This window comes from Rhinolophus sinicus, chromosome 14, assembly GCF_057876585.1.
Source record: "Rhinolophus sinicus isolate RSI-liver-muscle chromosome 14, RSI-T2T, whole genome shotgun sequence".
In the NCBI taxonomy this organism is placed as follows: Eukaryota; Metazoa; Chordata; class Mammalia; order Chiroptera; family Rhinolophidae; genus Rhinolophus; species Rhinolophus sinicus.
Genome location: NC_142514.1, coordinates 38559479 through 38585291, shown reverse-complemented (window position 1 = coordinate 38585291; position 25813 = coordinate 38559479). Strand labels below are relative to the sequence as shown.

General features: G+C 40.4%; 1 protein-coding gene and 1 long non-coding RNA gene across 5 annotated transcripts in view; one reads left to right on the top strand and one right to left on the bottom strand.

Annotated features, from left to right (window-relative positions):
* LOC109453237 (uncharacterized) overlaps window positions 1–22163 on the top strand; it is a 46499-nt gene extending 24336 nt beyond the window's left edge. Inside the window, exons 2-3 of the long non-coding RNA XR_012497228.2 lie at window positions 4248–4314; window positions 21906–22163. This is a non-coding gene — a long non-coding RNA (uncharacterized LOC109453237). The remainder of the gene's footprint in view (window positions 1–4247; window positions 4315–21905) is intronic.
* The window catches only part of TCEANC2 (transcription elongation factor A N-terminal and central domain containing 2), a 31303-nt gene that overhangs the window by 5310 nt on the left and 180 nt on the right, over window positions 1–25813 (bottom strand). For 2 of the 4 annotated variants that reach the window (XM_019742815.3, XM_074334754.2), the window contains exons 2-4: window positions 24812–24945; window positions 16109–16250; window positions 2068–2261 (exon numbers count right to left, since the gene is read on the bottom strand). In XM_019742815.3, the coding sequence (XP_019598374.2) occupies window positions 2068–2261; window positions 16109–16250; window positions 24812–24913 (438 nt within the window). In that variant the 5' untranslated portion in view covers window positions 24914–24945. Of the gene's footprint in view, window positions 1–2067; window positions 2262–16108; window positions 16251–24811; window positions 24946–25334; window positions 25459–25525; window positions 25808–25813 lie in introns of those variants that run through there. The other 2 variants (XM_019742813.3, XM_074334755.2) reach the window with 2 other exon arrangements.

The window sequence follows — 25813 nt, the reverse complement described above, 5'->3', positions numbered from 1 at the left end:
GATGCCTGATTTGAACGCACTCAACTCAACATTGGTTACAGTCAAAGCCCAGATACTGGATTAGATGGGTCAGTGATTTACCCTAATATGGAAATGGTTAAGATGAGGATACGTGCTAAGAGTTAACTTTATACAGAAGTATTCATAATTCTCTGACATATCAAACTGATGAAATTCCTATCAAATACTGTTTATGCAAGGAAAATAGGTTGATTTTTTTTTTAGGCCAAGGAATAGTAAAATGTATACTTCTAATTTTTAAAATTTATTCTTTGAGAACAAAACCATTCAACTGTGCTTAATCTGATATTTTTTCCAATTACGTTTGATAGCACTAACGAATGTATCACTTTTTTAACTTTGCTTTGTAACACTTGAGTGCTTACCACTTGATGTGCCATTTAAAGGATAATTAATGGATAAACTAAAAGGATAATTATTATGGAGTTTAATATAGCACGCAAACTGCTCATTAATCCTTAGAAGCATAGCTTTGTTAATATCATTTACTTAAAAAGATACCATAGGGAACTGATATTTACCACCACATTAACTACACATTATATGCCCATACTCCATGTTTCAGTAATAATTTTGGTTTATTTAAAAAATAAACTTTATTTAAAATACCAAATAGCAAGTCTTGGTGGCTAATCAATACTCTGGAAAATTAGCCTTACAACCTTCATATTTTTTCTCTCTTCCAAGGGTTTAATATTCGTATTAAAGCTTCCTTTAGGAAAAGGTAAGCAAACTTAACAGCATAACAATTCACTGAACTATCAAATAGACATTAAACATTTTTTAAATGAAAAAATAAAGATATATAGAAAAGGATATACAAAATGACACTGATATTGATCAAGAATAAAAAGATAATAAATGTAAATAATTATCAATTTTATGCAATCATATTCAAATAATTAATAAAATGATAGTATGGAACATTTGGCACATAATTGGCTCTTAATAATCTGGGATAATCATAATTTGCCCAGTATTCATTTAAAAAGCTATAATAATTTACAAAACCGAAAATGCGCCAAATTATTAACAAGATTATATCTGGGCAGTAAGTTCAGTGGTGATCTTATTTTTACTTTTTATATTTTTCTCGTTTTCTATCAGAAGTTTGTATTAAAAAACCCAAAACTTTAAAGAAGTAAATAATATGCCGCCAGTCCATCTGCCTTTCTTTTGTGGATGCATAATTGAGATAAAAAGGTTAAAATATTTTTTCAGAGAATGCAGTAAGAGATCTAGGATTTAAATCAGACTTCTGAATTGCTTCTTTTGTTAATAATATTTAATTATTCTTTAAGGATTCTTCAATGAAGGAATATCTTAAGAAGAAAAAATATGGATATTGTACATCTGATTTTTCCCAGAGTATTAATTAACCTGTAAGATTTGTTCAATGATGATGGTGATTAATATTATTTAATGAGCAAAAATCCTTCTAGCATGTGTCCCTCAAATCACTAATATCATCTGAACTGTTGGCTATGAATCATAGGAATTATGTCTAGCCAATTGATTACATGCTTTGCGACGAAAGGTATGACAGTGGACAAAAAATGGGGGAGTAGAGTCTTTTAAAGAGACAGCTATTTATTTTTGCCACTGATATTCCATAACAGAGTCCATCCCAGAATTTTTGCTTCAGTGGGAAGGGAAAGAAGTTTAAATGGGAAAGAACCAACATTCATGAAGTGATTTCTAATCACCAGGCACTATACTATTCCTTTGTATAAATGGTTTGTTTAATCTTTCCAGTAACTTTAGGTAATAGGAATGTAATCCTTTTATAGATTAAAAAGTCAAGTCTCATAAATGTTGAGGGATTTGTGTAAGGTGCCACAAGTAGTATGTACTAGTCAGGGTTTAATACAGGTCTTGCTAGTTCCTTTCTACAACACTGTGTCCCAGAATGATTACAAATCCAGAACCCTTAAAGAAAAAGCAGTTAGAATACAGCTACAGCATTAAGACTACGACAGTTCATTATGAAAATGTGAGGTTCATTTAACTAAGAGCTTTTAGCAATCACATTCCAACCAAAATTACCTCTAATTCCAAAGCTTCCGAGATTAATTCCTGGGCTTTTTTCCTAAATGTCTCGGTTTTGGGATCACTTCGCACTTCAATGGAAGGTCTATCCGAATATTTCTCAATGAAAGTTCTCCACTCAGTGTAAACTTCTCTGGCAAGACAAGCCACTTCTGAATCTGAGTGTTGACGCATCTTGTTTACAGTGTGACCTGGAACAAGAGAAGAGAAACCAAAGGAAAGGTTATTCTGTCTTCTGAAAAGTACAGGACTAGATGGACTGATGTGTGTGTGGCACTTAGTCATTCACGTATCTAAGGATGTAGAGGCTCTTGTGCAAATGAAGACCATTTCTCAAAAGCTGAGATAACAAGATAATCACTGGGGGAGAATCATTGGACAAGCCAATGCAATAAGTCATAAAATAGAAGCATGATCAATAGATACTTAGAACAGGTACCAACTCCTTCATCCAAAAATTGCAATAAAAGAAAATGAATTATGCATTTATCTTATCTTTTTGGTACATATTATATTTCAGGACAACCAAATAGCTCTAGTTATTGAGGGAATGTTCTTTATTCAGCTAATAAATGTGAAAAGATTGACAGAATTTTAAAAAATTTTGTAGCCCATGATGAAATAATTCACTCAGGTGATAATCATCAGTGGATGAAGTCATTCGATGAAAGGTGGATGGGGAAATGTGTAACGGAGGGATGAGCTGCATTACCTGAACCACTGAACACTCAGCATTCCTCAGAGCGGAACTACCAGAAAAACATAGCACTTCACAAACCTACCTACGAAGTAGTTTTGTACCCTCCTCCCAAATAAAAAGATGAACCAGAATCCAATGAGTCATTTAACGCTAACCTCCAGTTTATAGAAAATATGAGAAACAGAGGAATAAGCTATAGTATAAGGAAACAGACAAATCCAGAATGCGGCACCTTCTACAGGATAACAGACCTGGTTTCTATAATGGTCAATGGCCATTTTTTAAAAAAGGGAGTAAAGGTCAAAGACTGATATAGATTAAGTCTTTTGAGTCCAAACTGCCAAATGTGATATGTTTGGAACCCCTTAATGCCATCTTCTCAAGTAGCCAGAGTGGCCTTTATTTAACTTTATTATTTTCTCTTTTAGGGATATTTTTTCTAAAACATAAATCTGGCCATTTCACTGCTCCACTTAAATCTTTCAAGCCTATATCCAAACTTTTATCTTGTCTCACAAGTCCCTTCACAATCTGCCACTCTCCCACCTGCTTTCTAATTCCAAGGCTTCTAAGATTAATTTAGTAGCTTCAGTTCCAGCCGCTATCCCATGGTCATTCTATACTCTAGCTACTTGCAGCTCCTAAAATGCTTCAGTATTTTTTCTTGGCTCTACTTTTGAATATATACTCCTAGGAACACTGTCTGCTTGGAATACCCTCTCTTCCCACTTCATCTGGTTAACTTCCGTCTGTCTTTAAGACAGTATGGGAGTTCCCGCCTCTAGAATTCTTCCTTAACACCCCCAGTCTTGGTTGGTACCCCTCCTCTGGGCTTCCGTAGCACCTTGGGCTTCTGTTCATCACAATAATTAGTGGGTGTTCAATAAATGTTGGTGGAATGAGAGGCCCATATTAAGAATAACATTACTTTTAACTAAAATATGCAATACAAGATTTGAATAAAAGGGGAAAATTGCCATATTATATGATGGAAAGACTGGTAAAAGGATGCCAATATAGAAATTAATTTGTAGGTTTAATGTAATCTCAATAAAAAAAATCTCAACAGGCAGTTTTTATTAGAATACAACCAAATATTTCTACTTATTTTTGAAATATAAATGGGCAAAAGCGTAAATTAATATTTTGAAAAAGAGGAATTACGATGTATAAGTAGCCTTATAAGATATCAGAATGTATTATAAAGCAACAATAATTAAAATTATATGGACTAGCACCAAAAAAAGATAGACCTATTGAATAAAAAATGACGCTCAGGAATAGACCCTATTATATATAAGAATTTAATATATAATAAAAGAGTCATCATTGAACAAAGGAAGCAGAAAAAGGATTTACATGTGAGAAAATGGTCAAAAACACAAAGTTTCTCAGATTATGCCAACAACTGCATAGCTGCATATTTAATGATTCATTTACTCTCCACAATTTGCTGAAGGTCTACTCTTTGTTCTAGGTACTGTGCGAGGCACTAGTCATGCAGAACTGAACAAGAAAATGTTCCTGTGAAGCGTATCCTGCAGGTAAAAAAAAAAAAGTAACTTTGAAGGGACGATAAGAGTCTTTAACTTCCTTCATGCTAACCAATTATCTACCAGGAAATTTCATGTAGCCTTTCTACTGACCAGGGAAAGGAGTACATCAACACTCAACACAGGGAGAGCAAGAAGGAGGAATGCAGGGCACTCATTAGAAATGTTTCAAGGTGCCTCCCAGCTGGCAATGCTCAGTGAGTGCTTCTGAAACACACACATCACTTGAAAGCTGGTCACTACTGAATACTTTCCTTTTCTGAGTAGATTTCTCCATATCCTGCAGATTATTCATTCATCAAAAAAATTTTTGTGCTGTTGGTCACTGTTACAGATGCTAAAAATACAAAGATAAATGAGACACTGCAGAACCTCCAAGGCCTAAATTCAGGACATCTGAATATTTTTACTGAGCTCCTACTTTGTGGCTAGTGCTGAGGGTACAAAGATGAGAAAGACGCAGTCCCTGGAATTTAACCTACACTAATCCTGACACAGTGTGCAAAGAAGATATGTGCACAAGAATATTCATTCCAGTACTGTTTGCAGTAGTGAAAAGCTAGAAACAACTTACACGCTCATCATTAAGGGTCCATTTCGTTAAATAAATGAGTCGATTCAAACAATGAATACTTTGTAGCCATTAAAGACTAGAATACTGTTTCCCTGAAAATAAGACCTAGCTGGACAATCAGCTCTAATGTGTCTTTTGGAGCAAAATTTAATATAAGACCTGGTCTTATTTTACTATAATGAGACCTGGTCTTATATAATAGAATATAAGACCGGGTCTTATATCATATAATGTAATATAATATAATATAATACCGGGTCTTATATTATTTTTGCTCCAAAAGATGCATTAGAGCTGATTGTCGGGCTAGGTCTCATTTTCGGGGAAACACATGTAGTAACATGCAAAGATGATTGCTTTATTCAGTTAAGTGAAAAAAGCAAGTTCTCAGAAGAGCACACACAGTATGAGCCAATATTTATTTTTAAAATTACATTTGTGTACACATATCAACACTTATGTTTGTTTATGTGCAGAGGGAAAAGTCTAAAGGAATTTATAATGAAATTATTAGCAGGTCTCCTCTGAGTAGTGGGACGGCATGCATCTATGCAATCTTGTGGGTTGGCTCAACTTATAACCTATAAGCAATCCTAACAGTGCAGGCTGTGCTAACAGAGGTGTGTATTCAGGTTTCTCCAGAATAGAGACCTGTCTCTTTCTGTCTTCCCCACCTTATCCTTTTCTCTCTCCAAGAAAGGCACTGTGATCCAGCTTTATATGTGAGAAATGAAGACACAGAAGAAGTCTCTCAACAGCTGGTCCTTCTGCTTGTCCAATCCAATGGCTCTTCTCCATCCTGATGTTCCTTGATCTCTGTGTGGCTGCTCACACTGCTGCCTTCTTCCTTCTGAAATACTCTCTTCCCTTGCTTTTTGAGACACCACCTCTTACTGGTTCTCCTCTTCCTTCTCTCTCTCTCCTGCTGGCTGCATGCCTTGCTCAACCTTTAGTTACCTGTGAACCCCACCTGCACTGTCCTTGGCTTCTTCTCCTTTTCCCACCTGCCTTCCCTGAGTAATCTTACCCGCTCCTGTGGTCCAACTACCACCTGCAAGCAGGTGACTACCAAACACACATCTCTAGCCCGAGGGCTCTCACTGGGCACAAGACCCAAGTATCCCTTCCCCTACAGACATCCCTGCCTGTTTTCCAAGCACCTCCAACTCGACATTCCTAAAATGGAAAATGGAATTCATTACTGTCCCCCTCAGTCCCTCCTGTATTTCTTGTGCACAGTGGCACCCCCATTCATCCACCACGTCAGGCTCCTTAACATTTCTTGTATCTTTTCCTTTCCTTCCTCTCCTCCCCCTTCATCCTCACTGCTGCCCTGGTTCAGCTCAGCACTCCGCCAAGGTCTACTGCAATGACTTACTTACCAATCTCTGTCCTCAGTTGGGCCCTCCCCAATTTAGCCTCCATACTGAAGTCAAAAATAACCTTTTTAAAACACAATTTGGTCACATCCTTTCCTCACCAAAAACCCTTCACTGCCCTCAAATTAATTTCTAAGCACAGCATTCAAGCTCTGGATGACCTGAGCCTCTATGGTCTTACCTTTCACCATGTCGTCCTCTTTTCTCCCTCTGCTCACCTCCAGCCCCCGTACCCTTCACCTCCTTGCACTAAGTTCTATCCATAGAGAGCAGCTGGCACACCATCGTTTACAGTCAGGACCTCTGGCCTTCTTACATTTCTGTGCCTCAACTCACTGTTCCCTCTGCCTAGAATGTTTCAATGCTCACTTTCCCCTCTAAACTGTAAACATCTTGAGGGCAGAACTCATACCTTACTCCACGCTATATTCCTAGCTCCTAGAATAGTGTCTAGCAGACAAAAATCAATGAATGTTTCCTAAACTGAATCAAACAGTTAAATAAAAAATTTACATTTGGCTTTCAAATTGGTTTTGTACTAGCATTTGAATATGTATGCAGTTGATTGGGAAAATCACACAATTGCAAACAAAATAATGAAACGATACTGTAAAGAATGGAATCCAACGGCATTGGGGAAATAAAAAATTTCTAATTCTTACCCATTGCTAAGAATTCTTCCTGCTTACTACTCCAGATTTTATATGAATTATCTCACTTAATTTTTATAACTAAACAACGAATTAAATACTATTTTTATGTCTCCTTTTACAAACGAGAAACTAAAGCTCAGGAAAGTAACATGCCCACGGTCTCACAGCTGGTAAGTGTGGAAGCCAGGATATGCCTACCAGCAGCCTGACTCCAGGGCCTGTTACTTAACCCCTAATGCCCTGTACTTCTCGGTTATTAGGGACTGGCACACTGGGAAGGTTGAGATAACGTAGTTCGCCTTGGTGGTATTCTCAAATCAGAAGAGCACAGGGCTCTAGAGGCCAAAGGGCCTAAGTTTGGACTCTCAAAGCAGGGCAGTGGAGTCAATGCTTCTGGTCTGCAGGGGGCAGTACACTCCCCAGAGAAGTTCTGCAGGAGCCCCACCCACGGGTCAGAAGGCCCTGACAACACCAAGGAAACATCCCAGGAGGGGCAAGGCTGGAAGGGAGGCCAGGGGATGTAAGATTTGTTAGCAAGAGGAAGGAATCTCCAAAGAAAGAGTGACAGCCAGAAAGGCAGTCCAGTCTGGGGCAGAAAAAGAGAGGAGGAGAGGGGGTCCAGGGAACCCTCTTCTAGAAAAATCAAGGCAAAAATCATAAATTTTAGATCACAAAAGGAATTTTGTGATAACAATAATGATGACAGCCGCTGTGCTAAATGCTTTATATACCTTAACTTGTTTCATCCTCAGGACAACTGTATTAGGTAGGTACCATTGTGATCCCCCACTTTATAGGTAAAGAATCTGAGGAACGAAGAGGTTAAGAAACTTGCGAAGGACATGGCAAGTAAGAAGTAGGGCCAGGTTTCAGACACAGGCAGTTTGGCTGCAGAGCTCATGCTCTAACCCTATACTATTACCCCTGTGATCACACAGTCCTGCCTCCTCCTGAGTCAGGTGAAAAAAACGAAGCTCCATGACCTATCCCCAAGGTCACAAGTTGGTCAGTAGCTACATCAAAGAAGTTAATGATCTGCAAAAAGTCATTCTTTGCTCCATGAAGTTTATGTTTTAAAGCAAGCAGTGCCACTGGCTGGTCTTATGATCTAGGTCAAGTCTCCTGGGTTTAAGGAAAAGGGGTTTCAGCATCCCAGCACACTGTTAAGACAAATTCCTTGCAGGCAGCAGTCCTTCCTTAACTTAACAAATATACCAAATACTAGGTATGTACCAGGCCCTGTGCTAGGCATTGGGAGAGAATGTTGACCAAGACAGCCCTGTACTCAAGGAGGTCCAGGTAGGTCTAAGCACAGAAGATACCTAAACAAAAACAAATGCATGAAAGTGTTACAGGTCGTAAGACAGCACTGAAGGGGGAACCCCAGGGAGGGCCAAAAGGATAGAGGAGTCAATTCAGCTGGCAAAGGGGCCAGGAAATACCATGAGAGAAGCAAATTCTTGTCCTGAGTCGCCACAATGATTCAAGGAGATAGGACTCACACAGGAAGTAGAGTGAACAAGATCACAGAACCTGAAATAGCATGGCATAACTTGAGGACTTATGGAAGGCAAAATAATGCTCCCCAAAGATAGCCATGCCCTGATCCTCAGAACCTATGAATATGTTACTTCAAATGGAAAAAGGGGCTTTGCAGATGTGATTAAGGTTAAGGACCCTGAGATGGAGGACCCTGAGATTAGCCTGGATTACCTTGGTGGGTCCAATCTAATCACATGAGTCCTTGAAAGTAGAAGAGACAAAAGGGTGGGTCAGAGAGATGAGGTGTGAGAGAATTCAACCCACCATTGCCACCAACTCTGAAGATGGAAGAGGAAACTAAGAGCCAAGGAATATAGGTGGCTTCTAGAAACTGAACAAAGCAAGGAAACAGATTCTCCCCTAGCATCTCCAGAAAGGAATGTAGCCCTGCCAACACCTTGATCTTAGCCCACTGAGGCCGTACTGAACTTCTGACCTACTGTAAAATAATCTGTGTTGTTTTAAGCCATTAATTTATTATGGCATTATTGACAGAAAATGAATACAGGAGCCTGTAAGTAATTCAGGATTGCTGAAGCAATGGGAAACTATGGCACAACTTGAGAACAGTAGCCATTGGAAGGGTCCTTGCCACTAACTTATCTTGTGACCTTGGGCAAGTCAAATCACGTACCCGTTCATTCACTCACTCACTCACTCACTCACTCATTTATTCATTCCACAAACATTTTCTGTTTCACATAGGTTATGTTTCTTCCGGTCTTGGAAAACACAGAAGAGCTTGCCATGGACAAAGGAACATCTGTAGGTTGTAGAAGGTGGCATGACACGGTATAAGAATATCTTAGCTTTGTCACTTATTATTTGGTTTTATCCCCTGGGTAAGTTACTTTAAACTCTCTGAGCCTCAGTTTTCCCATTTGCAAAATGGAGACAATAACAGCATTTACCTTCCAGAATTGTTATACAGATCAAGTGAGGTCATAGATGGGAAAGCACTTTGTAAGTACCGGGCTTTTGTTGTTGTTGGTAAATCAATCATAAATGAAAATAAGACAGCTCTGAAATCGGATCAGTATGACTGACATTAAACTTTCCCCAGAATATTCATCGATACAGCACTGCACAGTAGAGCATGCGTGCTCACCAGGTTGAGAATGTAAGGCCTAACTCCACCGCCTCATCAGCCATCTACTTAATACCCCTTGCCCACTGGTGTCCTTTAAAGGCCCCAACAAGGGCCAGGTCCAGAGATGTTTGCCCAGCTGGCCCTCAGCTTCCCAGACCACTTGAGACCAGTGAGGCCCCTCATTTCCGCAGCCCCCTGAAACCCTCTCCTCCTCGGCCCGCATGTCACAGTACGGCTCTGGCTCTCTTCTAATATACTCCCTCCGCCTCCTAACGGGCTCTTCCTCCTCCCACTTCCCCATCATGGATCTTCTTCCAAGTTCAATCTTGCAGCCCTTTAATTGTTTCTTTTACTCAGAGAATTCATCCACTTAGGTGATTTTAAGCAAATGCTTCCAGGCAAATGACTTCCAAATATGTAGTTTTAGTCTGTGTCTCTCATCTGAGCTTTAATCCCACATCTCCAACTGCCTACTGGACATTTCTACCTCGAGAGTTTGCATGTCAGAGCAAAATGCTAGGGGCATTGACTAAAATGGGAATGCTAGGAGAAAACTTGCATTTGAGGTACACAAGAAAGGGCACTACATTCTGTTTAAAGGAGGGGAGTGTGAGCACATGGCAGAACCCATAGAGATGGTCCCATAAAACATACAGCTGGGGTCCAGGGCACAATGGCAGTCTGCTAAGCAAGACAGAACATTGTCACTACGTCTCTGGTGCTAACTCACTATGTGGCCCTGGATAAGTCACTTCACCTCTCTAGATCCAAGTTTCCTTCTTTATAAATCGAGGTAGCTAAATGGATTCAAAAGTGTTATGACACTGATATCTACAAAGCTCAGAAACAGACAGCAAAAACCGTAAGATCCCAATAGTAAATGGACAAAGAACAATTCACAAAATAGGACAAAGTGCCAATAAACACATAGAAAACAATCGTACTATGCAGCAAATGAAAACAAGATGCTATTTTTACTTATTAAATTAGTAAGATTTTAAGAAAATGGTAAGAATGTAAACTGGAGCAACATTTATAAAAATCTAAGATTCAAAAATGGATCATGTGGGAGATGCATACCCCAGAGTTGTCTGAATAAAGGCCTCCGCTATACGGGCGAGAAGACAGATTCTCTGGGGAAGTGCTCTACAGCAGCAGCAAGACTGAGGTTGGAGCTTCATGGAAAAGCACCCCTTGGTAGGAAGGAGGGTACAAGGACCGAAGAAACCGAGAAAGGCAGAAACAGGAATGAATACAGAAACCTAGAAGGAGCCGTGGAAAAACTCTCATTTGACCTTGCCATTTTCATGCTCCTGATATATGCCACTTTAATACTGAAAATGCATTAGTAGATAAAACTTGGTGCATGGTCCTGCTGGTGTAGGGTTACTGTTTAGTAAATAAAAAAATAAAGAAGTAAATAATTAAATAAGTAATTGCAAACTCAGATAAGGGCTATGAAGGATATAAACATTTAAAAAATAAAGAGTTGGCAACAAGTTCAGTGTCATTTATGTTGACAAAAAATATCAATGGTCTCAAATTCATAGTCTGGGAAGTTGAGAAACGAGACAAGACTAGTGGGTTTGGATAGAATGAAATCACTCAGGTCCTGAGAGAGCAGAATAGTGGTTGTGGAAGAAGCCAGCACGGAAAGGGTTGAATAAAGGAATGGGAGAGGCAGACATGGGCATTGTGATTATCAATCACTTTAAAAGGAATTTGGCTAGAAAAGGAAGAAGATAAACAAGGTGTCTGGAAGAGATGACAAAGACATTTACAGGGGAAGACTGAGTGTGTCTGAAGGCAGGAAGGGCCAGTGGAGAGGGTACAAGTGGCAACAAAGAAAGAGGCCTCATGGCATCCTCATCTTCGCACTTCCTCCTTCTCCCTTCTCCCTGATAAGGTCTCTTCATAAACTTGTCACTCAACAGGTGAAAATCTACTATTTTAAAAATGACAACTTTCTGCAATCCCACATTCCCTTCCTGATATTGCCATCTCTCTCTTTTCTTTCAGTACCAAACTATTTGAGAGAACTGTCTATTTTCAGTTTCATTTCTTACCTCCTCCTCACTCTTCAACTGCCTTTGATCTTACCCAAATCATTTATGACCTCACTTTGCAAAATCTAATGGGTAATTTTTATCATATTTGGCCCTTTGAGAACAATGGACACTGCTGACCCATTGCTTCCCAGAAACACTCCTTCCCATTCCATGACAGCATCTGCCTGTTTCTCTGGTCACACTTGCTCAGTCTCCTTCTCTAAGTCTCTTAAATATTGGTGTGCTTCAGGATTTTGGACTTAGCTCTGTGCTTTTCTTAAATAGTCTCCCTGGCCAAGCTTATCTATTTTTATTGCCTCAATTTCTAACTATATGCTGATGGTGACTCCCAAGTATATACTCACAGTCTCTCCTTAGCTTCAGCCTTGTGCATCCAACATCCTGCTAGACAATTCCCCTTGGATGTTCCATAGTATATCAAACACAGTAAGTCTAAAACTGAATTTATTAATCTCCCCACCACCAAACCTGCTGTTCCCTATCTTAATGAGTGGTACTGCCATCTACCTACTTGCCCATAGCAGAAATCTAGGCTTCAGCTTTTACTCCTTTGTCTTCATTCCCAATTCTCAATCTCCAGGTCCTTCAGGATTTTATTCCATTTATGTCTTTTGATTCCAACCACATTTCTCCATTCCCATGACTACTGCCCCCTCCGGACCACCCTCATTTCTCAACCAGATATTTTAGTAGCTTCCTCACTGAGCTTCCCGCCTCTAGGTTTGTTTCTCTCCAGTATTTTCCCCACATGGCAGCCAGACAGATTTTTTCTAAAATCCAAGTGTGAATATGTCATGCCTTCATCCAACACCCTTCAATAATAATCACTTTATTATGGATTAAAATTACCCTATCACTGCAGTAAAATTATATTCTGGATAATAACCATCTCTTGCCCTCTTACAAAAGTCAGCAGAGGCTAAAGGGGTAGCGGCACAGAGGGACGGGGCTAAACTAAGGGTTGATGTTAACAGCACTGCTGCTCAAATACTTAGCTTTGGGCCAGTGGCGAAATGGGAGAGCTAACCCCGCAACCCACACTGAGCTGGGATCATTGAGAAGTGTGCTAAGGTATGCCAGGTCAGAAGTGACGCTTCTTTATTGGCAGAAACAAAAAAAGAAAGGAAGCTAATCCTCTCTCGAGCGAAGCTTCTCCAATTTAGTCCCACAAAATTCCCATAGATTGAAATAAAATCATGCACTCACAGTTAAAAATCAACAAAGACACAGGAAGGCAAGCACCATGAGGGGCAGCAGAAACAGTAGACAACAGATTTAAACCCCCAAGGACTACAAATATTGTAACCGTAAGATGAAAAATACGGAACTATACATTACGTGTTTAAAGACATAAAAGGTACAATCATAAGAATGTACAAATAATATTTAAAAGAGACAGATTTAGGGGGGAAAAGGAAACTTGTAAAAATGAAAAACAGTTTTCAAGATAAATGAACTCAATGAATGGGTTAAATAGCAGAGCAGAGTCAGCTGAAAAGAGAATTAATGACTTGGAAGATACATATCTGAAGAAATTGCCCAGAATTCTACAAGAGACAAGGACATAAAAAATATGACAAACAAGCTAATGGGTATGGAAAATAAAAGGTCTAACATACTTCTTTTTTTTTCTTTTCTTTTCTTTTTTTTTTTAAAGAGGGCACAGCTCACAGTGGCCCATGTGGGGATCAAACCGGCAACCTTGGTGTTCCCAGCACCACGCTCTAACCAACTGAGCTAACCGGCCATCCCTAACATACTTCTAATTGTAGAATCCCAGAATGAAGGAATAGAAAGAACAAAAGAGAGGCACTTTTGAAGAGCTAATGGCTGTAACATTTCTACAAATGAACATAAATCTGCACGTCCAAGTAGTATAATACATCTAGTTCAATAAGAAAAATGCACGCTGTGGTAGCCCGTCTACAAGACAGCTCGCGATGATCTTCACCCTTGGTATTCATAACCTGTGTGTAGCTGCCTCCTGCACTGTACCAGGGTTGGTCAGTGTGACCAACAGAATAGAAGTGACAGTATATGGCTTCTGAGATTAGGTTAGAAGGGACACTGTGGCTTCCACCTTGATGATTCTCTTTTGGATACTTGTTCTGGGGAAAGTCTGCTGCCGTGTCATGAGCAGCCCTAAGGAGAGGCCCACATGATGAACTGAGGCCTTCTACCAGCAATCCTATGAGTGAGCCATTTTGAGCAGATCCTTAAGCCCTAGTCAAACGTTCAGATGATTATAGCCCCAACCAACAGTTCGTAAGAGATTGTGAGCCAGAATCACTCAGATAAGCAGCTCCCAGATTCCTGACCCTCAGAAAAACTATGTGAGATAACAAATACCTAACCTGCTATGTTTTGCGGTAATTTTTACACAGGGATAGACGACTAATACATATGCTAAGACCAAACAGTTTTGAATGGCTTATAAAGAGCCTTCTTCAACTGGTCCAGACCGTCTCTCCAGCTTCACCTGAAACACACCGAAGTTCTTTCAGTTTCTGCAATGCATCCTGTTCTCTCTTATTTCCACCCCTCTAGACAGCTCACATGAGGACACATTCCCCCTGCCTGACACATTCTTCCACATCTTCTCTACTCCCAACGCATATACTCCTTGGGCTAACCTCTCCCGATCATCAGAGCACTCGCCACATCGTCTAATAAACTCTTGTTAAATTGTCTCTCCTTCCATTAGACGGCAGGCTCCAAATAGGCGGAGACAATATCTGTCTCCATTATTATGCCAGCACAGTTCCTAGCACAAAGAAGGCACTCAGTAAATATTTGTCCCTCACAGCCCCCAGGAGAGGGACAGGCAGAAGGCTAAAGGTGGAAGAATGTAAACATTCTTAGGCAATGATCCAAACGAATCTTCAGCCTAGCAACTGAAATAACTGCAAAAGAATCAAGAAACCCCTATATGTACAACCTCAGATTTAGGGAAGGCTTGGGGTAGGGTTGAGACTCAAAAGTTGGATGGTTTCCAGCTCCTCCCAAGTCGAGACCCCCTTCTTGTGGTTTCATTATGATCCTTGAATGGAAATCTCTGATCAGACACACCCGTTCTTAAAAGCATACTCCCAATTTACTCAAAGAACAAACAGAAATGATTTGAAAATAATTACCATGTTCTTTGTTTGTAGGATAATTCCAGCCTATTATATTGATACTGAAGATCTGATCGTAAATGGTATTTGCAGTGTGTGCCTAAATATGAACATACACACACATATGTAAATATATACATGTCATAAAATATTAATCACTAGTACCCTCTACTGGTGGAAATTCCTTATCTGCTCTTATGAATGGTCTTATTGCCCTCTAGTGACCACAACCTATAAAGAGAAAATCCATCAGCAGATGGGAGAATCTCCTTGGCTATAATGATAGGGTTTTATGTTCTTTAAGCATCTAATTTTCTCAGATTCTGGTTTATATTACAGGGGTGCACCTCTCAAGACTCTTGGGGGGCTCTCTGGGGGATTTCACACAGCTCTTGCCAGCTGTTAGCGCCAGTCTGAAGCTGCTCTCTCTCCCGGTTCTCATGAACAAGAGGTCAAGGGGAGGCAGGGAAGGCAATGGCTGCACTAGTGAGGACAAGAAGAACAGCTGTGAGTGACTAGCCCGGACTCCCTGGGGAGCCGGGAGCAGCTTGAGGAACACATGTTGGCTCTCCTGGCATATTCTTCACAGTTGTGTACTGTACTAAAATGGCAATTCCACGTAGTCTCTGACTTACCTTTTAAGTATCTCCAATGCTATAGGAAATGATATAGCAGCAAACGATGCTATCATTTTGCTTTTACAAACCATGCTTTGCAAATTATTTCTACTCAAGACAGGAACGCCAAGTCTCTGAAGATTGAACTGAAATGATGCCACTTCTCTAGAACCTTTTCTGCATGCCCCAGATCTAAGTGACTACTGTCCTTTATGCCAGCACATACATATCTGGTACAGACCAGCACAGAACCCAGGATATTATTTATGTTTTTATTTATAATCCACAATACTTTACCCTTCCCATTTGTCTACAGGCTTGCTTCTCCATCAAATCCTAATTTTCTTGAGGTCACAAACCATGTCTTAATTTTTGCACACCCAGCATCAAGCACACTCAAAGTGTTAGTCTGCAGATAACTGCCAACTGCCAGTCCGTGGTAAGTACAGAAACTGAAGTAGCATTTTGCAACTTTTATAGCAATTTAACAGAATAATTCTCCCTCTGTTGCATCTAATAAAAAAGGGAAGATTGTATTTATATTTTAATTATTTTTCTAGTAATTTTTATTATATATTATGAAAGTACTGGTCTGCAACCAATGGAGAATTTTTTAAACAATGATCCCTGACCACGTGTAGTTTGAGAAGCACTGACAGATAACTTAATGTTTGCGTGAGGGAAGACAGGAAGAAGGAAGGAGACAAAATATAAGCACTTTTCATAACACTCAGAAGGAACCTACCTATCTTTGTTGATTTTAACACTTCCCTGGAGGGTATTTTCTTCTTTAATTCTCGTAAGGCTTCAACTAGATTCTCTTTGGTTTGATCAGGAAGCTCCAACATAGTTTTCCATCTTTTTATGTCTTCTACAACCACAACTCTCTGGGAAAAAGACAAGTCATTTGGAAAATGGAACATTTGCATCAGAAAGACATCTGCCTTCACCTGAGCTAATGGGGCTCCTATTGACATATGAATTATTGATGATGACCTGAGCCAAAGCACAGTGTGTGTGATGGCCCCAAATGATGGGTAATTGCTTAAAAGCAGGTCCTGCTTACTGCAAATCAGGAAGAGAGTTACATCTATTAGGAAAAGTGCAAGTTTTAATCTTACCATGTCAGACACCACCGGGCACTTAGCAGTGAGAGGCAATAGGATGAGAAGAAAAGAAAAATGATGCAGAGGTGAATTAACCCTATAGCTCACTTAAGTGTCTTAATTCACAGGCAAGGACTGAGAGCAGAAAAGTCATCAAGACATTTATTTCAACAATAAAAGCACACTTCAACAGCTCCCCACCTCCTAGATGATAAAACTCAAAACTCTCTTGTTTGAAGCATTTTTTAAAACTTCAAATACAACGAAAGGTACGAAGTCACTATTTATAATGAAAAAAGTTAACATTTTGCCATTTCACATAAAGAACATTTTAAGTCTCCTTACACCCTTCACCAAACTCATTCCCCTCCTTCCATTCCTGGAAGAAACTACCCCCTTTCCATTCAATGTAAACTATTAACAATTAAGAAATATGAGTGAAGGGGGTGGGCAAGTTCTTTGTACTGTTGTCACTTTTCCGTAGTTTTGAAATTATTTCAACTAAAGAATTTTTAGGATTCTGGTAATGTTGTTTCTTGATCTGGATACTGGTGACACAGGTGTGTTCCCTTTGTGAAAATCTGTCAAGATGTACACTCACAATTTGTCCACTCTCCTACATGCAATAGTTCAATAAAAAGCAACCAAAAAAAGAAAAAAAAAACACCATAAAATGTCTTAACTCCCTCCCCTGGCTGGGATCTGCTTCCAGCCTAGCAGGCTGTGGTGGGAGGAGGGGATGTCTGACTCTATTTCCCCATCTTTGCTTCTCCTCCTTCCTGATCTGCTTCTTTGCTTTGGGCTCTGTCTCTTTCAGGTTTGAAGCTGGGAAAAGGAGAGGTAATGGACAGGCAGAGTCTTCCTTTCTGTTGGGATACTATGCTAACCCGGTTTTAGTGCTCTCTAGACTCAGCAGATACATAAAGCTGACTCCTATTCTCTTCCGAGTACTTTTGCGGTTCCTTGGAGAGCTCCCCTTGTTGAGATCTCACCTGCAGTTCCCGTAACACTGGCAATGCCTCTTCCAGCCAACCGCTTACATGTTTACCCGAAGTCCCCCGTTTTTGGCAGCTCACGTCATAGGAACGCTCTATGGAGGGGTCCCATTGCCCTTCCAAGGATCCTTGTGAACCCAGTCCCTTTAACTCAACCCCAGGCCAGCCAGCATTTTCTCCACTACTGCCTACATCCTTGCCCTGAAAATTTCTGAGGGTAACAGCCTATCCAGTGCATTCACTTCTCCCTCTGGCATCTGTCGGACACTCTTCGTTTTTCAGATGTTTCCAGGTACAGGCCTGGCCTCTGTGTCCAACAGCTCCAAGATCTGAAGTCAAGTTCTTCAACTGAAAATACCACAGCCCTCTCACTTTATCTAAAGGAATTCTCTCTTCTCTTCCTTCAACTTTCACTATAGCCTACGGTGGCTGATGGGTTCAGGTCTTCATGTACTGCCTGCACCAGTTCTGCATAGATGGTCTAGGATCTCCTTTAGGAATACCATTTGATACCTATGGCTTTGTTCTCAGACTTTAGAGGCCTTAGCCAAAATTGAAACAAAGTCCTTTTTTAATAGTATTTAATAGTATTATTAGTATTACATGGTATGGGGATATTTTCAATAGGAAGAAGGTATAAATATCTTATTCTGCAACTTGCTTTTTTCACTCAACATATTTTCTTGATTCAGTCATTACACACACACACACACACACACACACCCATATACTTCAATAGTATTGGATAGTAGTCCATTATTTTTATATATAAATGTCTTAGAATTTTAAAATCTATAACCCCAATGGATACTCAGGGTCCCCCACCTCCACCCACCTACCGTTGTAAACATGTTTGATGAACTCCTGCCTGTGACATATTCACATTTGGTCTTCCATCCCTTTACGTTCAACTTTTCTGGGTCATTATGCTTTAAATATCCTATGGCTGCTTTATTTTGCTTCACCCTCCCTTCCACTATGAGAATCTCTATCTTTTAATAGGCATGTTTAACCTATTTGCAACTATTATGATTACCGCTATACACTGGACATACTTTCTGGTTTGTTCCTTTTTCCCCTCATTGTTATATTCTGCTTAACAGCCTGAGTTTTCTTTAATCTTGTTTTTACTTTATGGTTTCGAAGTCATACCTTCTGCTTGTATTATTTCTGGGTTCACTCTTACAATTTTTAAGATATACGCTCAATGACATCTACACCCGTATCCTCTCCCTTCCTGGCACCTGGGCATTTCTCTTTCTTGCTTTCAAACTCAGCTCTGTGTTAGAGACTTTTCATGCAGCATTTCTACATGTTCAGAATGAGGTTTGGGGTCCCCCCTCTCATCATTCTACCCTATGAAACTACAAACACCCAAACGCTGTAGCACGGCATCAAAGGCCTTATGGGACTCGGCTCCTGACAGCCTTTTCAGCCTCACATTTGCTCCAGATACACCAAACTTTTTCAAGTTGCTTAAATGAATCACAGTGTTTCACACACCCTGACTGGGGTGCTCTTTCTTTGTCTCAACCACGTGGTAAACGTGTATTTATGTTTTAAGACTCTCTTCAAGCATCAGCCCCTCTACGAAGCCATTCTTGCCTCGCTCCAACCACATTTGACCACACTCCCTTTTGCGCTCCTTTGTAATCTGTACAGACTTCTATTACTGCAGCTCTGCTTTCTGCATGTACTTATCCACAAGGCTGTCTTCCCCACCGGACTATGAGCAACATGAAGGGTGGAACAATGTACTTCTCTCTCTATCCCCAGTGCACAGTAGGTATAACTGAACACAGCCATTTCTACCCTCGAGGACTAAGCACAGTACAGTTTTAAGATCTGAAATTTGAGGGCAGAAACAGAAAAATACAGCAGTCAGTTTCAAAATAGAAGAATTCCATAAACATCAAAGAATGTCTCCTTATTTCCATCCAAATATGGGCCCCAACAGAGGTATTTCAAGTTCTTATCAGAATTATTTAGACGAACAAGGGAGGTGAACATGAAATACCAATGGGGTAGCTACAATGAACGGTTATCGTCAGAAAGAAGAGGTGCTCTCCAAAATATCTTCTGGTCTAAAAGTTGTGGGTCGCTGAAATATCAAGTTTGACAAAACCAATCAGGGAAAATGTTTTGCTCATAAGCAATAAAATGGGCACCAATCCACTGGTGGGGGTAGGGGACAACATATTGGCTAGTGAATCCTACAAAGGGAGGAAAGATTTATAGAGCATTCCTGAGTGCTGAACCTAAAAAAATTAGCATATTCTAGAATCTTTTAATTAAAAAAAATCTATTGCAACCAACAGATGAAATCACTTTTCCTTAAGGGAGCAAGAAGAGATTAACCAAATTAACCTTTACCATTCAGATGTACACTACATGAGCTTTATTGAGTATCACTTTCATTGAGTATGATAAGGCTACGGCAAAATTACTTGTACTGTACTGATAACAGAAGTACAATGGTCCTAATATTCTAAGATTTTTATACCTCCTCTACATGGCATTCAGAAAGCTCCCCTTTTTTTTATAGTTCTCCCTATAAGGGGCTGACTGAGGAATGAGACTGTCTAGTTCAAATCCCAGCTCTGCCACTTATAGCTGCATGACCTCGGGCAAGCTCCTTACTCTCTTCATGCCTTAGACGCTTCACCTGTAAAATATAAATGGTAAAAGCATCCATTTCACAGAGCTGTTGTTAGAATTTAAATAGTTAATATGTGGGAAGCACTTAGCACAATGCCTGGGCCACAGAAATGGGCTCAATAAATGTTCGTAATAATCATTATTACTACTATCATCACCATTATCATCATCATCATTCCCAGCTCTAGTTTTACTATACAAACCTCTTCTTTTCTGTACATGAAAAGAGGAAACTATCAGTTTTCACTCCATTCCAGGCACAGTGCTTAGTTAGCCCCCCTTTCAACATGCACTTATTTATTTAGCCCTCATAACAATCCTGCAGATTAAATATTGTTATTATTTCTGATATTACGGATGAGGAAATTGAGGCTTGAGCATTCAACAGATTCTTGGTATTAAAATGTGATGCTGGTGTCAAGGAATAAGTCATTTGGCAGAGAGTAGACCTAGTTAACTCTATAGAACTCACACTTACCCCAACTTGATTTTAATTTGTCATTGTGTACACATAGAAGCAAGCATGTGTGCGTGTATAAAGGAAAACAGCAAGTACCACTTATTGAATGGATATATGTCACTGCTTCCCTCTACCTCACCAAATCTTTCCATCCCTTCAGGGTGCTCTGTCCACTAAAAACAGACACTGAGCTCTCTCTTCTCTTAACTCTTAACCCTTATTGTCCAAACAATTTTGTAATGGATCACATATGATTTTGTACCATTACTTAATAATTCCTTATGCTATGATCCTCTAATAGGAAGTCCCATGAAGGCTCATACTTTGATCTTAAATTTCTCTTATGTACCCTAGAGTACCTAGCACAGTGCTGGGCATAATGTTATTTCACAATAATATTTATAGAATAGTTTAATATTCAGACCCTGCAAGGGCATCTCCAAATAAAGATGATTCTTATTTATTCAGTAAATTTTTACCTACAGTGTAGCAGGCACTGTGTTAGGTCTTGGAGCAGAATCAGAACACAGTAAGACACTGGTCCCAGTCCTCAGGAATTCAAAGCAGACTGGGGAAAACTACAAGTAATCAGATAATTACAATATAGTAAGGTAAGTGCCATGACAGATATTTGAGCCAAGTCCTATGAAAATATTGAAAAGGGAAGGATTAACTCCCTCAAAGGACCTAGAAAGCATTTCAGCATTCAGTTATTTAACAAATATTTATTAACCACTTAATATACACTGTGACGGGCCCAAGGATACAGAGGTAAATAAAATACCCAAGGTCCCCGTGAAATTTATAATGTAGGATTCACAGGGAAAGTCACATTTGAGTAGATTGACAAATGAGTAGGAATTCATTCTGTAAAAAGAGAAAGGCTTTCCAGGAAAAGGGACCAGCATTACTCAAAGCCCTGGACACATGTAAGAGAATAGCTTATTCAGAGAAGAGCAAGAAATGGGGAGTGCCTGAAATGTATTCCTGTGAATAGGGAGCTACAAGGGAGGAGGTGACAAGGCTCACTAGGTCAGAACAGGAGAGGTCTCATATGTCACGCCAAGGCTTTTGGAGTTTTAGTTCATTTGGCCTTTCAGAAACATGTACTGCAGCCTTCTATATGCCAAGCCTCGTGCCAGGCACTGGAGACACAAAATCATTAAGACATACTCTTTTAAGAAGCCTAGAGTGTAGCGGGGCGCAGGCATGTAAAGAAACACTTATAATATAGAACAAAAAGTACAATGATGGGGTATGTTTAAGATACAGGGATGGCTTAGAAAATGTGAAACTGAATAAAGGAAACCTCATTTAAAACAGAGTTGGGAGGCCAGAAGGAAGAGGTGTCACGCACTGCTACTGCCACTACCACTCCGAGTCAATTACAGGCTCCAAGAGGAAGAGACCATATCAAACATGCCCAACAAAAAGTGTCTCTACTTTACTACCTGAGCAGGAGGAAGGAAGATTTTCTACTTGCCCAGCAACAAGCCCAGCCAATGGAACCCTCAACACTCAGCCAGTGAGAAGCCATCATCACTCTGAAATTTCTCCTTCCTCCAATGGACTTATGTTCAAAGCAGCCCCTCCCAACTTCCTCTTTTTCTCTATAAAGTTTCCTCTCCTTTGTTTGCTGAACTTGCCTATAGTTTTTGATATAGCACGTTTGTCTTGAATTGCAATTCTCGGCCATTCCCAAATAAACCCATTTTTGCTGGTAAAAATAACTTTTATTTTTAAGGTCAACAAGAAGGCAGTAATTAGATTGGCTCTGGATATGGCAGACAGAGGGTGGTCAGGAAAGGGCTCATAAAAGAGAAGACTCTTGAACTAGGTCATGGGGAAGAAACAGGATTTCATAAAGTAGATGATTATAGCGAACGCTTGCATACATAGTACTTAGTATGTTCCAGGCTGTTCCAAGCACTTTACATATATTGACTCACTCAAACTTCATAACCACCTTATAAAATAGATATTATTATTAATCCCATTTACAGATGAGGAAAGACACAGAGAAGTTAAATAACTTGTCCAAGGTCACACCAGTAATAATGACAGAGCTGAGATTTTTAAACACAGGCAGTTTGACTCTAGAGTCTGTGTTCTTAATTACTACACTATATTGTCTCAAACAAGAGAGTAAAGCCAGTCTAGGCAAACAGGAAAGCATATGCAAAGGTACAGAGGTATGAAAGATCACATTTAGGAAATTATGAGTGGTTGACATTGGATGAAATGGAAATAAGAGCAGTGGGGAATGAGGCAGGCAGGTGCCCGGTTATGGAGGGCTTTGGGTGGTAGCATGTCTTTATCGATAGGTAATCAGAAAGCACTGAAGGATTAGACAGGGAAGTGACTTGAGTAGATTTTCATTTTTTAAGGACTTAATTCTCTGGCTTATGTGTGGAGGGGAGAATGACAGGGGATGCCAAGGGCAGGGAGACAAGTTAACAGACCATGGCACTGCTCTACATGAGAATATGATTTCTGAATTTAAAGTGGGAGATGTAAGGGCAAGGAAGATTTTTAGGAGGCAGAATTGAAAACTGGATATAAGAGCAAAAAGAGTTAAGTTTTTAGTCCCAGTTACTTCGCATATGGATATAAAAGTAAATCCATGAGAATAAAAAACAAGCTTGAGAGACAAGCTATTGTACTTACTATAAATGTTATTTCACATGCCTATTGTTTGTTCTGATTCCATAATCTTCATACTCGTATGATTTATTTTCAACATCATACAGCGATTCTCACCCGGGGCACAAGTGGAGATGCAGAAGGGAGCAGTAAATTAGAATCTGGGTATCTGTAGTGAGAGTATGTGTAGTTCAGTTCCTACCGTCGTCTTTTCTTCCAGATAGTCTGATATCAAAATCCTGCCTACCACCATCCTTCATTGAGAATCACTGATGTACACAATTATCCATAAATACTCTGAAAAAACAGAGATAACTGAAAACTTTGAATGTGTTCCATAAAGCCACAGACTGCAAGACTAGGAGAGATTTTAAAGATCATCTGGAGTTCAGTAGCTCTCAACCAAGGGCTGCTTGGAATACGTGAGGGCATTTTTGTTTATCACAATGGGAAGTGCTACTGGCGTTTAGTGTCTGGGGGTCAGGGATGTTAAACTTCCTACAACTCAGAAGGGACAGTTCCAAATGATGAATTATCTTGCCCCAAATGACAAAAGTGCTCCTTTGAAGAAAGTGATTCAGTTCAACCCCCACATTTTATAGATGAGGACAAACTGAGATTCCAGGGAACGAAATGACTCGCTGAAGATCACCCAGTTGCACAAAAGGGACTAGACCCCAGGGCTCCTGCTTATACTCCCTTTTCTGATCTGGATCTGGTAAGCCTCTGAGTATGTAAGTCAAATGTGTAGAATGCCACCTTGCTATCGCAGTTCATGGCACCTTTTCTCTAGCCCCAGATTCCACTGTCACCCTCAGAGATCTAGGCTAGAGGGGTACGTATGACAGGCATCAGCATGGGAAGCCTTAAGATGCCTAAGATCACCCTGGCCAAATACATAAAAGGTGACAAAGCTCTGGGGAGCACAAACAGGAGTCTAGTGGAGGAAGAAGAACCAAAAAAGGAAAAGGAAAAAGTCAGAAATGTAGGAGAGGTTCAAGAAGACAAAGGGAACTAATTACAAGCAGTTTTTATTTGTTTTTAATGAAATAATAATTACTTCACCATTAATTGGGTACCTATGTTCACTGGATTCATTGTTGGTTGTCTATCCTGTATCTATTTCCTGCCTATTCCTTGTTAAAAGAAATCAGACTGAATTAGAGGTTGCAAAAGGTCCATTGAAACAGTCTCTTCCCTAGTCTCAGCTGTAGCTATGGAGTCCATACAGGTCCAGCCAGTAAGATATGAGAGAGTGTAGTATGCTCACTCAGCCTATTGAGTGTGTACAAGGTACATAGAATTGTATTTGATACTTTAACATTACTGATAAGGAAATTTTGCAGAAGAATAAATTAGAGGTCTTGCCCTACCACTAGCAAAACAAACAATAAAGCCAAAGTAATTAGAAGTGGACCAGAAGTGTGCGAATTGATAAATTAAGTCTATACAGGGTATGGATGAAACAAGTTAGGAGTAGTCAGGAATACTTTGGGCGGTAAACATAGCAAGAAATAAGGACCGTCTCCACACGGCCTTGCTATCAGTCCTTTGCATATTTTCTCTAGTCCCAGATCCCCTCTCACCTTCAGAGATTCAATCGTAGCCTGCTTGTAAATCTTTCCTCCAGGATCTTTCTTCTGAGGACTATTCTGGATTCTAGGTGTTCGGATGACGAATTTATCCATTTTTAGGGAACTCCAATTACCTTCAGCGTGTTCTGCGCAAGAAAGAGGGCAGGTTCTAAAACGTCATTAAAATTGCTAGGATGTATGTTCTCTAAAGTGACACAATTGGGTTCTACACACTCTGGAAGCATTCCTGAACTATGAGGACTATTGGGTGGAATTTACAGGAAGCTTTCCTCTTGAAAAAGAAGTATCTTCCTAAGAACGGAACTGTTATAACGACGGGTCTACTTCCTGAGTTAGGAAGTGCCTCGCTGTCAGAAGTGTACGCTGTGGAACCTAGTGACTTCTAAAGCCTGTTTCAAGTTAGGTTGGGTTGTGGCAGGGTTAGAGTTCCACTGGGTTCGATGAAGCTCTTTTAACTACCCCACCACAGCCATAATCCCAAGGGTTCCCCTGGTAACCAGCAATCAACAGCCACCTCCAGATCTCAACAGGGTCCTCACAACAAGCGGCCATCTCCAAGAATTGCTTAGTAATCAGAGAACCCTAACGACTATCTCCTCTCGTTTTCCGGACCCTCGAAGGAAAGTAAACACCATCTTCCTCTGCCCTCAGCCGTCCTGAGCCCACAGGAAGGGGAACCTAACAACGGCCTGACAGGAAGCCCACCAGGAAAAGCAGCTCTGGCAGCAGCTAAACCCCTCCAGAGAACACCCTCTGAGGACCCCTGGACCACCGATGACGAAACTAAACGGACGCTTCCTTCCAGGGAGGTAGTTTCTCGGAAGAGGACCCGTCCATCCGCCGAGCGCCCCAGGGACACAGCAAACCACATTCCCCAGAATGCACCGCGGCGGAAGCGGATGAGGCCGCGCCCAGGGTGGCTGTAGTTCTCCGAGACCAAATTTCCCAGCCGCACCGTGCACCTCCCGCCAGTGGAGAACTACATGCCCCAGC